This window comes from Phalacrocorax aristotelis, chromosome 1 (genome assembly GCF_949628215.1).
Source record: "Phalacrocorax aristotelis chromosome 1, bGulAri2.1, whole genome shotgun sequence".
NCBI classification, from domain to species: domain Eukaryota; kingdom Metazoa; phylum Chordata; class Aves; order Suliformes; family Phalacrocoracidae; genus Phalacrocorax; species Phalacrocorax aristotelis.
In genome coordinates this window covers 185504374-185519340 of record NC_134276.1, presented here as the reverse complement: position 1 = coordinate 185519340, position 14967 = coordinate 185504374, and the positions used below count along the sequence as shown (strand labels likewise).

The 14967-nt window shown below is 42.1% G+C and overlaps 1 protein-coding gene across 4 annotated transcripts in view; it reads right to left on the bottom strand.

The window, feature by feature from the left end:
* Positions 1 to 11562, bottom strand: part of ADAMTS20 (ADAM metallopeptidase with thrombospondin type 1 motif 20) — a 100207-nt gene extending 88645 nt beyond the window's left edge. For 3 of the 4 annotated variants that reach the window (XM_075080969.1, XM_075080970.1, XM_075080971.1), the window contains exons 1-2: positions 11147 to 11562; positions 10499 to 10845 (exon numbers count right to left, since the gene is read on the bottom strand). In XM_075080969.1, the coding sequence (XP_074937070.1) occupies positions 10499 to 10845; positions 11147 to 11237 (438 nt within the window). In that variant the 5' untranslated portion in view covers positions 11238 to 11562. Of the gene's footprint in view, positions 1 to 6968; positions 7070 to 10498; positions 10846 to 11146 lie in introns of those variants that run through there. The other variant, XM_075080972.1, reaches the window with a different exon arrangement.
* Between the last annotated feature and the right edge of the window lie 3405 nt (positions 11563 to 14967).

The window sequence follows — 14967 nt, the reverse complement described above, 5'->3', positions numbered from 1 at the left end:
GTACACCGTACACTAACTCCTCTGGGAAGTAAAACAACCATGCCTCATACCCAAGACAGATATTTTAAATACTTTTTTTCAACTGAAAAATGAAAATGAAACTGAAATGGCAAGGGTTGCCTGGAAGAGAACCATTTTTCCTGGAAAAATAGCAACTTCATAGCAGCAAGAGCTTACTGTAAAATCAGACCATCAAGCAACTCAAATGGTGCTCCAAAGCCTGTACATCAAGCTGAGCCTAACAATTAACACACAATGTAAGATGCCTGGCAACATTCATGGCTCAACTTTCTCTACTCTATAGTTTAAGTATCTCAATCAGAACTGATACATGTATCCTAACTGAAAACAAGAATCCTGTGCTAAAAGAGACACAATGAAGTCATCAGGGATGGGAGGGAAGGGTAAAAAGCAGGCGATTCTCCCTCTTTTGAAGGATACCTAGAAGTACCAGTAACTGTGCTCATTTTCACAGTAAATGGTCAGAGAAACTGTCTAGAAATTAAAAGAATTAGATCTTTATTATACCCAAGAAAATACAAAACACCACAAAAATTATAGCCCAAAAATTTAGGACAGACAGCTGGAAGGAAAGAATCCTTTATTATGTTTCATGACCTCAGAATTATTCTTAGTTTTTTGTTTTAAATCAAAAGATTAATACATGCACACACAATGTCCTTAAGAGCAGAGATTCCACCTTTCCAGATACTTGGGTGTCCACAACATTGGGCTATTTTAGAAAAATGGAGCTAGGCTTCCTTTCACTTGTACTTTCTCTGGCCCACTGATTCTTGCACAGATTCCCAGGATTGACTCTGTTTAGATATGGAAGAAATAGCTGATCAAAAATCTACATTGCAACAAACTCATTCTTTACTCAAAGAATTCTCTCCTTTTCACTATTGTATAGATAAACAATTACTAGCACTGACTAGTTACGATGACCTCCCACCAGCAGTCTAAGATAAACTTTTTGCACATACCGTATCCAAGTTGCTAAGAACTCCTTATATTGTATGCAAAAAACCCCGAAGGATAAGAGATGAAAACATTGCTCAATCTTAAGAGCAGTATATGATAACTGTCATTTTAAACCCAAGCAGACATTGATCTTGAAGCCACTGATTCTTGAAGCCTTTAAATTCTCTAGAAAGACTAAAGCTGGATTTTCATCTGCTACACATGGTTACCTCCTCATTTTCCTAACACACAGGTCTACAAAGCTTTAGTCACCAGCTACACTGTTTTATAGTCCTTCATTCACAAAAGTGATACTTAATCTGGTGACAAACTCTGCTGATACAAATGGAGCCATTACTGTGAGTTAGGCACACAAGGAAAAGGGCTGCAATATCCAGATGAAAGATACTTTGGTAAAACCAAATAAACCAAAATCACTTAGATGTACAGAGGCAGGTTGCTGAAACAGGAGCCCAAGCATTTGCAGGAAATGAAATCAGAAATGAACTGGATTTACTTATCATCTACAGATGCCTCTCAAATCATATAACAAGAAATCTGCCTGAAACGTTCTATTTCTGTTCTCAGATAAAGAGGTAGAAGTACATTTTAAAAGATCTCCTCAGCAGAAGTGGAGTAAAAAATTGAAAACAGTCTCTTACACATCATAAATAAGTGGTCCAAACAGGGAGTGCTATCCAGGACCATGGATATGCATAGATTTGAGGAAGTTTATGAGAAAACCCACATGAGAAAGATAATTTATTTCTTGGATTTAAAATACTCTGGATGAGGTAGACACTTCATATTAAATCAAGGTTCAATGGATCAACACAGCTACTCACTATATATGGTATGTCTTAGTGGTTTAAAGTGGCTTAAAATGTATAGTCTTAATCAATGTATTTGCTCTATTCCAAGAGAAGTAGAAATAAATGCTGCAGAATTTATGGTTAAAGTATGTACACCATGCCCATATACAAATTACATCCTTGTGTATAATGGCAACTTCGCAAAACACATGGAAAACATACGGGATATATAGCAAGTTTCAGAAATGTGGAATTAATCTTAATATGTCCAACAGCAAAATTGGAGAGGTTTCAGAAAAATGCTAAAAGAACAACTGAAGTTCTGGAAAACATAACTCTGAACTGGCAGACTCCCTCCCAGGTAAGCTCCACTCCTGTACTCAAGAATTTTTCATGCCCTTATGGTATGGCTTCTTAACTCAAACTCAAAAATCTGCATGTAGTTTATAGAAAGAGTACTTTCATGGTCAAAGTAAATTACAAAATCCCTTCCTTTTATATTACTCCCTTCCCTCCCGCTTGTGTTAATTCAAATCCCTTCCAAATCATGTGAGAAGCCCTTCACCCTTTTCTTCTTCCTCCACTGTTACAATGTTTTCTAATGAAAGAGTTAAGCATAGCTTAATTAGTTCACTGAAGAAAAAAGTATTAGAGGTTATCTGATCAGTGTACACTGCCAACATCTGGAAAAAATATTTTTACTAGAAGGTAATTCAGCTAGAGACAGAACAAGAGGTAGTGGTTGCAAGCTAACGTATTAAAACTAGAGCTAACAATATAAGTAAGAAAATAGTAATAAAGTAAATAATACACCAGTGAAGAAAAAGAGAATAAATATCAGGCAATAAGTAAGTGTTTTCTGGTTGAATAGCTTTTTAGAAGTGACTGAAAGCAACATTATACAAAGTTCTTAGAGAAATAAAATAAAATGCTAAAAGCTTATTACAGGGAAAAAACCTTCCATCATAAGTTTAAATATGATGTAACAACATGTCCTTACAAATTCTGTGACTTAAGATTTCATGAGGAGATAGTAATCGCATCTTTATCACAGTCAATCACACCTTGAACAGAACTCTGGAAAGGCACCTAATCACTGGTTAATCACAATTACACAATTCCAGGTTGGAATCTAAATTCCATGTAAGCTCCTAAAGAGCTCTTACCTATGTGTATGTTTAGATCACACCTCATCTAACCATGCTGATAACTGTAGCACTGGATCCAGTGTCCGTACTGCCAAGTTACTTTCACTCAGGAACATAATAAAAAGGTATTTCCATTTTGGATAATGCATAGAGGAAAAAAATATTCTTGCAGGAAGTATAAATCCTGGCTCTAGGTATCCTGAACATCACTTCACAAGGCTATTCTAGGCAAAAAAGTTTGGCTGAAGCCTGGTAAAAACGGTATTCCATGAGTTTCTAAATCCAATCTGTAACAGACTAGCTACATAACAGAGACTTGAGAGGATGTTATAAGAACAATCTCAGAGCTGGAAAGAGCAGGGATCATGACAATTAACAAGATTCATTTGAGTGGAAGGAAGAGACAGCGTGATTTATTTATTTTTACCTTTATATTCAATTCACAGTGAACAAGCTAGACAAGTCAATTAAAAATTATCCGTAACAGCTTTAGTCATACATATAGCTGCTTTCCCATAATGAAATCGCCATGTATATTCTTTAATACCTGTTGAAGCTGGTGAAACAAAATGTATATAAACATGACAGTTTCTTTTGTTTGGTTGGGGTTTTTTGGGGGGTTGGCTTTGATTTTTTTGGCAGGGGTATTTAACATAACTAATCATCAAGCTAAGTATTCCCATAGAACACCGACCTAGAGGATCCATACTCTTAATATTGGGGGAAATGCCATCATATAATCTTGTCTTTCTCAGTAAATGTTAAGCAAATGTACATTTGCAACTTATCTCTGTTTAAAGAGAACTTCCTAGCTTTGATGTTTTTAAGTGCATGCAGACCACCTTTCTCTCTCACCGGGAGAATATCTCAAAAAAGTCCTTTCAACCTCATATGTGCCATTTGGCAGTTATCACTCAGGTACACACAAGGTATGACTAGATTTTCACCTGTTTTATTCAGCCACACAGTAAATTACCTTGAGTACTTTTGTCAATATGTGTATACCCAGAGGGTATGACCTTTTCTTGCAGCATCTGACTTTGCTACCATAATCTTGCCATTTTCCACACAAGGGTACATCTAAAACAGAACGACAACTGAGACTATTGCAGATACGTTATCTCATGTAGGAAGCCTCTCTGTTTCCCAAGAATACAAAGTTCCCTGAGATCCATGACAGCTAGCTGTTGACTGCCACCTGGGGCTGGAAGCATTAATTTAAGACAAAAACCCTAAAACTGTTTTGCACACTATTTCAGTAATTTAGCTCACGTAGTGACAGCCATACGTTGTGTCCTCTCCCCTCCCATGACACCCTCATCACTTACATTCACACACAGTACCTTGCTGGAAATTTAACAAACATGAATATTTACATACATGTAAGTAAACCCATTCTCCTGTGGCAGTCCATGGCTTTCCAGCAAATTCACCTGTGTCACAAACCCAAAATGATGAAAAAGATTTTGGAACTCCTATAAAGGCAGCAGTTAAGAACAGGCTGCAGCCATCAGAACAACCTGCCTGGCAAATAGGATGTGCTCAAGCAGCTGCCAGGGAAGAAGGCTACCAGACACGGGATGTAGGCAAAAGGCAGGCCAGCGATGGCTGAGCACCCTTGATATAAAACATTGAACAGACTGGGACATGCCTGTGTAAAGGATAATTCATGCAGAATTGCTGGTGAGAAGGCAGTCACTTACTCAGATCCTACTGCTTCCGACAGACATTTTCTGTGACAGGCCTTCAGCTGCACAATTTGCAACCCCATGTATTTTCTCAGTTTACAATTTCAATTACCACCTGTATTTGCTGATCTGTGCTGGTCCATGTGTAAAAGCATAGCACTTGTGGAAATATTTTCAGGAAAAGCAGAGACGTAAAGAGCTTGGGGAAAGTGTACTGGGGATGTTTCAGGGCGGTTTTTAACAGCTGCAGGGCAGACCTAAGCTGTCTTACTATTTTATAACAAACTGATGAACTGAGATTTTGCTAAGGTAGGCAGGCAGAAATTGACTCTGAGATACAGGATCATACTCAAGTAAATTCAAGTGTTATGGTCCACTCTAAGATGTAAGCAAAAAAAACACCTAGTGTCTACAAAGCTAAAAAGGTAAGAGCAATAGTAAAAGATACATGCCATTCAGCCTGGGGATGCTGGTCTTACCAGAGCAAGACTGAGAAGACTTCAGGTAACTGCAGTCATTAAAACATACTGTTGTTGAAAACACTAGATCAAGTGTCACAGAAGTGGAAAAATTTAAAAGTTGGTCCTGCTTGTGAGAATACATATTGGGGAAAAGCTAATAGGAAAACAAACCAAAGTAAATGAGATTAAAATTGTAAGTAAAAGGAAATCAAGATCAATCAGGGAAGAAAGCAGAAAAAAATCAAATTAATAATTCAAATGAAGTAATAAAGTACAAAAAAAAAAACTTTATGTAGACCTTTTCAATGTAGAAAGAGTAGAATTTGGTCTACACCCTGATGCTTTTTTGTTCTGTTTAGCTATAACAGCCAAAAAAAGAACATTATCTTTTACTTGCAAAGCCAATCCTTGTACTTGAAACCATTTTGTGCTGGTGAGAGACAGAACAAACACACAGGGCGATAACAGAAGCACTGAAATTTGGCTGTTGTATTGCAGAGATTCAGGGCTGGAGACTCACTCACCTTGTATACCTCTATGACAAGTGAAACCAGAACTAAGTGAAAGTCATCATGTCAACCAGTCAACAGCAATAATACTTGTCCAAGCAAAAATTGATTGTCTTGAGTTGAAAAATCATATTAAAATGTCCCTGGCTTATGATGGAATCTTTATATTAACATAAAAATCTAGAAAAACTAGTATGAGAATCCATAAGCCACATAGGTTTAAAATATGACCTGAATGCTGAAAACTAATCCACCTTTCAGATTTAGAAGGTAAGTATTTTGAAATGACAGCTTGTAAGTTAAAGCATTAAGTTATGTCAAGGTAAGCATATCTTCCAGTTACAAATGTTAAACTACATTGGTTTTCCAAGACTTTAATTCATTGAAGTTATTGGTACTAAGCAGCACAAAACTGGGGAGCAAATACCTGGAGTCCGTTTTCTGTACTAGATCTCTGCAAGAAACTAGATGCTGGCTATGCTAGCACTAGCTTCCTGCAAGTTTTTGGGACTTGTCTGGGTTTTTTTGTTTGGTTGTTTGGGTTTTTTTAGAACCAAACTATTAAAAATTACATCTCATTAAGATAAATTCCAGAACTGCCTACTTTTCCTGAAAAGGAGCCACTGCATCCATCCACAGTAGCAGACAGAACTGTTTTCAAAATATCTGAAAGGTGATCTGCTGACCCATATTAGTAAGAAAATAAATACAACTTCTTGTACTGAGGAAATTCTGAAGATCCATGCTTAGGTTCGTTTTTCCACCATTCTCCAGACAAAAGTAAGCTTGATGCAAGGTAAAGGAGTGTTAGCAAAGGAATTTGTCACGCAGACCTTCAGAACTCCAGCACCTGCATTAGAACAAACCAGTCCTGCCTTCCTAGACTGAAGAAAACTGATAGCTAGCAAATCCACACAAGAAGAGATTCACGTGTAATTTCCTACTCCTAATTTTTGCCAGTTAGTGAGCAAGTGAAATTGCACCATACACCACCCAAAAATATGTACCTTTCCTACTTTCTTACCTTTCCCTCTCTCACATAAAATAGTATCATATAAAATGCCTTTGGCATTTAGGCATCCTCCCAGCTCACAAAAATTTACTTTAACTATCCTCAGCATCAGTCAACACATTCATGACCTCCACAAAAGAATACCAGACTTCTCAAAGGATTAAAACTGGTTTTTTAGCATTCATTCAGGATTAAAACAAATAAAATTAAAGCTTCTTTCTTCAGACAGGGGCCTGCTGTGAATTGAAGGTTCATTCTAGTTATAAATGGTGATAGGTCCCTCATTTTAAGATACTTTATTCACTGGTATTTGCTCATATTTGTCAGTAAACTTGTAAGATGTGTTCTCAAAAGTTAAATGATTTTTTTTTTTACCTCTTTGATTTTGCTGTCTTGATAATGTTTGAGAGGTCTCTCTAGTCTACATGCATCCAGGGACATCCTCAGCATATCTTGTTTCCCATGTTTGTAGGAAGCTATAATTGACCAACGCAGTAAAAGAAAAAGATACAGAACTTAGGAAAATAAAGTGAAATAAAGTGTGACATTTCAAAAATTACTCTAAAGATGCCAGAAATATGTCTGTATGATCAGATGTTCAACTAGGCACCCAGGCCATCACTCCAAATGACCACCTGCCTTTGACGGCATCCCAAACTTCCCTAATTACACACTCCCTCCTTACAATTACTACAGACTCCCCGCTGACCTTCTAACCTCCCTATGCCCTTTGCTTCCCTGAACCCAGGGCATGCTCTGAAATGTAACACAACAAAACTACATACAGGGTGTCAGGAGCCATTAAGTAATGCTCCATGGGTACTCAGGGTTGTACATGCTCGTGGCACACTCAGAAAAAGGCTTAACTGAGGGTGAAAAGGGAAAGCATAGCTTGAGGGGGAGAATGCATTCAACTTGAGAATGCAAAAGAGAAAAGGAACTTGGGAAGCAAGGGTGAAGCTGTGAATGAAGGAAGTGCAGAACCTGGTGATAGATGTCTACAGGATAAAGCAAACTCAAGTACTTGGTTTAACTTCAGATCACTCAGATACATCTTCAGAGCAATTTTTAAAATTCCATTGTTAGATTTCCTGTACCTTTTTATTTAAGTCCCTGTCCTTTTTTCCTCCCTAGCTTTTACAGCATTACTCTACAGCAATTGCCTTATATATGCAAGGCTGGAAGATAAAATTATACCTAATAGTTCAAAGCGTTCTCTTCTATTTTAATTTCCATACACCAAGCTCAAGTTCAGCACTGAAGAAAATGGATCCTATGAAGAGATTTTACTTAAAATAAACCTAACACAGGGCTACCAAGTCACTCGTCTGTTTTTACTGCCCGACTCACAATAAATAGTATCTTACTTCAGCAGCAGTCCCACTTAAATCTTTGCATGTCTTTCTGAAGCATGGTACTGTTCAGTGAAAGAACAGTAAGTGACTAGCTGTTATGGCTTAGCTCTATCCCAGCTAAAACCATGACACTAGCTTATTTTTTCAGGTACATTTGTTGAATGCACAAAGCTATGGAACTTTAAAAACCTTGTGAAAAAATATCTTTTTACTAACTTTTGAAGGTAGCCCCACATGGGAGCAGGGAATGCGTTCAGGGAGGAGAAGATCTCAGAGGAAAATTCCACCTGGCCTCGTTCTCCCTCCTTTCACATCCATTCTTGACTTCAAAAAAGTTGTCTCCCCTGACCATCACATGAAGAGCATAACATTTACTTTGAATCCATGAGGATTAGGAAGAACATTAGGCTGAAGGCTCTGAGTCAAGCCAGAGGATACTGTGTGCAGATACAGGCTACCAGCTGGTTATGACCACCTCTTCGTCCTCACACAATCCCTCCCTGGGAAACTATAGGCATGTCCCACAAGAAGTGCACCATCACCCACGCAAGGCTCTGCTTCCTCTTCTGAAAAACCTCATCAGCCTCATTAGCTAGGGGAAAGCAGCCACAACACCAGGTATGGTATACACCCTCCCACAAGGCTGTGTCTGCCCAGGCAGAAGGTGAAATGAGCAGTGAGAGAAGGTTCCGAGCACACCAGGACAGCACTCTGTCAGCCAGGCAATGACTGAGGACATGAAGTCCAGCTGCAAGGTGGACTTCAAAAGTGAAAGTTCAAACAGCTCATCTAGAAGAGGCAAAGGCTCAGTTTAAAGGCACTGATTTCTGAGTAGAAAGATATGATGCAAACTGCTGTGTACCAGCCAAGTACAGAGAGAGAGACAAGAGAAGTGAGACATTCAAATTATTACAGAGAAGAGGAGGGTCTTGGGCTGAAGAGTTCAAGAACTGCTAAATAATAGGTAATTGAAGCAACTTTTAGATTAATTAGGTACAGAATAATTATTTTCGGCACACGTGGTCCCTTCAAGTAATGAAAAGCAATGGTTTGCAAGGGCAGAATTAAAACAGGCAACAGAAGTTATAAAAAGAGGTTTTAAAATTTCTCATATTTATTCCATATAGAGTATGACACTGTTCTCAATGCCATGGTATATAAGCATCTATTAGAACATGAAACAACATGGAAACAAAAAAAGATATTTGTGGTTCCTCCTCTTTCCTACTCCCTCTGTGAGTTAAGAGTGCAACGTATCAGGGGTTTGGTAGAAGTTTGAATTGAGCTTTGTTTAATGCAGGCAAGAACGAATGACAGTTTGTAAAACAAGATATATAGGCAAAACTTTGATGAATACAGAATTACTGTTTTCAAATGCTTGCTCCTCCAGTAATTTCCAAGGACTAGCCCAAGCCTACAGGCCTCAACCTGAAGACAAGGTGGCATATATCCACATATCCAAGAACAAGCATTAAACAGGTGTGTCTCAAGTACCAATTATTTCTGATCCTCTATTTTATTGTGCACATCACCTTTTAATACACATTATATCCTCCTGCACACATCTAGCCAACTCCATTCTATTTTCTATCAGCTACTAGAAAGAGACTAGAATATGAAGCTGGATTTTTTTCAGTCCCCAAAACCAGAAGTCTTGCACCTTTACTTGCCCAAACGACTGCAAAATCATGGAACAACCTTAACTGAAAGTCACAGTAACACTTACAACGTCATATTTCTACAGTGTGCATGTCACACATACTTGTCCCCAGCAATTCAATAAACAATGATGCAACAAAGCACTAGGTAGCAGTCTTCTTGTGGCTAGGCAGAGAACGATAAAATTTAGCAACACATTAAACTGTGTTGACAGTTTTGTGGTATTATTTCTTCATTATCACTCTGGAAGACATAAGGAATGCTACCAAGAGATAAGTAAAGACTGTATACCATAAGAGTTCTGATTTGTTTGCTCATTTCAGTTCCTAAGAAGTATTTTATAGGCACAGTCCCACTGAAGCTAGTGAGAAGCTTCCCGTTCACTTCTAACAGAAACATGACTGGAGAGCACTGCTGCACACCCATTAGAACATGACACACCTGTGCAGCATTGCTGAAAGGAGAACAAAAATATCAATGCCAGTTCTCTCATCACCTCAAGTACCATTAGTCCTCGCTCATATCCACACAGATTCTGTAAAGCCACAAACGCATAACTGATGCCAACTAATGGCATCATTTTACCAAAACAATAGCTTACTGTGTTTCTGAGACATGTTTTTTCCTCCGTTATAATGCTCTTGGTGTCAGGAGTTACATCAACCAATTCTGTTACAGGCCAGCAATAGATCCTTTGAAAGCAGTGTTTGTATATCCCGCCAAAAAAGCATCATCATGACTGCAAACTGCCGATGCCAAGATATTTCATGACCAACTACTTGGAACAGTGCCTGAGAATTTCCAGCTCAGTGGCAAAGGCATCCCGCTACATTTCTTTCAGGGAGGAGAAGAATATGAATGGAGACAGGAGGCAGTAACCAATATGCTTACCAAGCCACCACAGATGCTGAAGACAGCCATGTGAGTCTCCTGGGCATTGACATGCCCACGGTAGAAACAGTGGCGCAGATCAGGGGAGGACTGCTTCTGCGGGGCCCCTACGTGCACCACAGCGTACTGAGCAGCAACGAAGCCCGCATCGGCACTCAGGTTGAGCTGGAAGACCTGCCCGTACGCACTGAGCTGGTAATGTGTTCGGAAAGCTGTTGGCTCCAGCGGCGCCTCCAAGCTCCTTCTCCTCCTGCTGAAGTGATGGGTGTGAGGGAAAACTTCTCCAAACTCATTCACTCGGACAGGTGTGACGATTTCATAGGAGGAGAGCTGCTTCACCAAGGTCTCTGCAACAGACAGAGCACGAGACTCAGCCAGATGCGGCAGCACACAACCTTCGCTCGCACCCAGGCGGCTCCCGGCACGGCGCTCCGGGCGGCGCTGGCCAGGGGTCCACTGACAGGCGGGGGGGTTGGAGGACTGCTTCCAGCACGGGCCCCGTCCCCATCCCGCGTGGCAGCCGGTGGGCGCTCCCACGGCCGCCCCCCTCCTGAGGAATCGCTCCCCCCTCCCCGCCCGCGACCAGGGGAGCGGCGGCTGCCCCGCGGGGCACCCCGGGACCCGCCGCCTTTGTTGCCGCTTGTTTACCTTGTCCCGGGTGGAAGCGGACTCCCCGCGACCCGGTGAGGAGCAGGGAGAGGGGGCACAGCAGACCCGCCAGCCACCTCGCCACCCGCATGGCTCGCTCCGCGGCGGGCAGTGCCCGCAGCGCCCCCGGGCCGCCGCCTCAGCGGCCGCCGGCCGACCCCGCACCGCGGGGCTCCTCCATGCTCCCCGCCTCACCGCCCCCCTCACACGCCCGCTCCCGCGGGAAGCTGCCCCGCGACCGCTCTCCCTCTCCTCCGCTCCCCCAGCTCGCACTCCACCGCCGGGGTGGGCGACGGCGGCCCTTCCCGCCCCGGCCCTTCCCTTCCTCCGCCTCCCCGTGCCCCGCCGCCGGCGGGGAGGCGAGGAGACGCCCGGCTGCCTTCAGGCGGCGGCCATCCCCGCACCCGCACTTCAAAGCGAGCCCCGCGGCCCGCCCCGCCCCCGGGGCAGGAGCCGCCCAATGGCGGAGGGCAGGCCCAGCGCGCGGCCGCCGCGCGGCACCTCCCCTTCAGGCACCGCCCACCCCGCCCCGCCCCGCCCGGTCCCTCGGCAGCCGCGGGGAGGGCAGGGCTGGCCCCGGGGGGTCCAGTCGCCCCCTCCTGCCGCCTGCCACGACCCCCTCGTCGCCTGGTGCAGCTCACGTTAGAGCCCCGGAGAGGTGTAATTTCATACGAAAAAAGGGCTTTTTGAGAAGCCTGGCAACGCCCAGTTCACCCCGAGAAGGGCGGGGGTGTCCCCTCGGGTTCGGTGTCGCCCACACGTGTTCCGAGAAGCGGGTTCGGTGTCGCCCGGTGTGCAACGAGTCAATAATCACACACTCAGGAGAGACACGGCTAACCTATTTCAGAGTTGCACAAGCCTGGGTGCTCAGTGGTTTTCCACAATTCAGGCACACCGACTCCAGCTACCTCATAATATTTATACAATAAATTCATACATATTCTGCCTATCTAATACGTATTCATACTAATCTACATAGGTTGCATAATGGTATTAAGTCACTCCTCATGGCTCTGCTTCAGATCCTTCTGCGCGTGCCTTCCTCTCTTTACGGGTCCTTGGTGGTCTTTAGAGATGAAGCACCCTAACCCTTTTTATCCATATATATGGTCGTGTGTCACCTAAGGACAATTCAAGGCTATTTTCTCCTGCCAATCCTTCTTTATTTTATTCCAAAGGGAACGTTTGTCCTTGATTACATGGATAACGCTGATGGCCAAGATATCCCGTCCCGAAGCTTAGGTTAAATATTAAAACATCAAACAGTGTGTGATCGAAAAGAAAGGAGTCTAGATTCATGCTAATTAAACAGAGACAACACCTCTTCTTTCCAAGGGGGGGTTGCTCTCACACACACGCACCCCACCGATCACCTTCCCCTCCCCATCAGACCCAGGGTGAAGACATTTCCCCACTCAGCTTTGAAAGAAGGAGTTTTCAAGGCAGAGCCTGACACCGTAGTGTTGACAGACTGGCCTTGTTTTCTTTTAACACTGGGTCCCCAGCTTAGATTATTCTGTCTGGGCAAAGTCTTCATTCTTCATAAAACTGCTTCTACCAGCATTCAGGGAGCTCTGCATCCCTTACATGGAGCTTGTGGGTTATCAACCTTCCTGAAACAAGGTTGTTTGGAGGCCATACTCTGGCAATCGCTGTATGAGTACCATGGTTGCTTTTCAGGAAAAGTAGGCAGTTCTGGAAACTGCCTGGAAACGTAATTTTTAGTTGTTTGGTCCTCAAACCTAGTTCTTGTAGCTGGGATTAAACCTACATCTTTGGAGGGGGAGAGGGGGAGGGGGGAATCTAGCCTTGAATTAAAAATTCCCCAAGTTGGAGAACCCATTTAGTTGATGACTAATCACTGTTAAAGGTAGAGTCATTTTCAGTGTCATCCATCTAAATGAAAACATCTACAATGCAGATACTTATGGTGAGCCAGGTTTCTAAGCTGGGTGGGGTGTAGTCAATACAGGGGGTGAGGTCCGTCTATTCAGCCACCAATGCTCTCCAGAAAACATGTAACGTACATACAACTTTTTTTTTCAAAGATTCCTCTTGTCTTCTCTTTATTAAGTGCTTTGTATCAATCTTTTCTTGCCTACTTCAACAAAAAGTAAGTCAGACAAAGGGTTTAAACAGAGCTGCTTATGATCTGGGTGAGTGCTATGTTCAGTGCATTTGTTCGTCGGTGCCCTGGTGGCCAAGGCAGCGCAAACAACTTCAGAAGTGATAACCTGCTTATTGTATGGCTGGAGGTGTCAGTGCACAGGTGGAACTGAGCTCATCCAGCCTCTTCCTCTGTTCTTACTGAGGTACAAGAGTAAATGACCTTTGTCAAAGGCAAAATGTCTTCAAGGATGGCCTTTGGGCTTGAAGTGCCGTTTATGCCTTAAGGCTGTTTTGTGGCCTGACTCCCCTATTATTTTAGGAATCTTGTAAGGTAGAAATGGAGTTGGAGGACAGGTTTTCTTCTCCTGAAATGAAGGAATGAGCTGATCGGGCTTTGAATGAAGGTGAGTAGTACTAGAAGAAGCTTCAGGGATAAAGTCAGATTTCCCTTGTCAGAGTTCAGGATTGTAGAAGGGGTGTCTGGATTGTTTCAAAGTGTATTGGTATCCAGCATCATCTTGAGAATATTGAGTCTTGTTGGGAGTACTGAGCTGTCTTCTTGAATAATCTGAAGATAGCAGCTGTCAGATGCATATCAAACTGTTTTCTCTATGTGGGTCACTGATAAGGACTGTCATATGACAAGAAAAATATTTGAAATCTGAAGACTTCCACAAGTGAGAACAAACAGAAAGCCTATTTCTCCAAATACCATGAATATCAAAGTAATCCAACAGTGAAGCAAGACTTATGAACAATTTTTTTTTAAACTGCTTATACTGGAGAAGATTGATCATGAAATGTAAACAAAACTCCAGTTCTGAGTACTGGGTGGTGAGAAAGAATAGGAGGTGGATGGAAGGAGCTCCGTCCTCACCATCACAGAAGCATGAAGATACAAGTCTTATTTCATATCCCAAGATGTTCCATTGCAGAAAGTTAACACATGGGGTGCTCACAGAGTAGTAAAGCAAAGTTTAAGGATGAATGCTTTGATTTTACTGACTGTTGTAAAATGCATGAACAATGGGTAAAAATTCATTTCAGAGGAGCAATTGTTGTACGTGCCTTTGTACATCTCCAGCAAATGAGAATTTGCCACATTGTTGAACTCACTTGTTGAAACAGTAGTCAGAGTATTGTGAGTTATCTTCTTCCTTAGTTAACTTAAACAGTTGCCAGTGATGTTGTAAATGGGCATTATTTCATTAAGCGTAACCAAATTTCAACTGATTAAGGTGTGATATTTCACTTGTTTATGATCTGCAAAATTATTTTTTCTAAAAATTAACAGAAGCATTAGGCAACAGGGAAGTCAGTGTTCTCACTTCAAGCATGCAGCTTCGTTGTAGCTCACTTCAAAGCAGATAGAAGTAGATGACCCAATTTTTTAACAAATATAATTTTAACAAATTGGAACACAGGAAGTTCCACCTGAATATGAGGAAAAACTTCTTTCCTGTGAGGGTAACAGAGCAGTGGAACAGGTTGTACAGTCTCCTTCCCTGGAGACATTCGAAACCCATCTGGACGTGTTCCTGTACCCCCTGCTCTAGGTGTCCTTGCTCAGGCAGGAGGTTGGGCAAGATGATCTCCAGAGGTCCCTTCCAATCCCTACCATTCTGTGATTCTGTGATTCTGTGAATGTATGCATGCATTTATGTATTTCCAATATTTTAAAAAAAGGCAACGTTTACTTCAAAATGTGAATA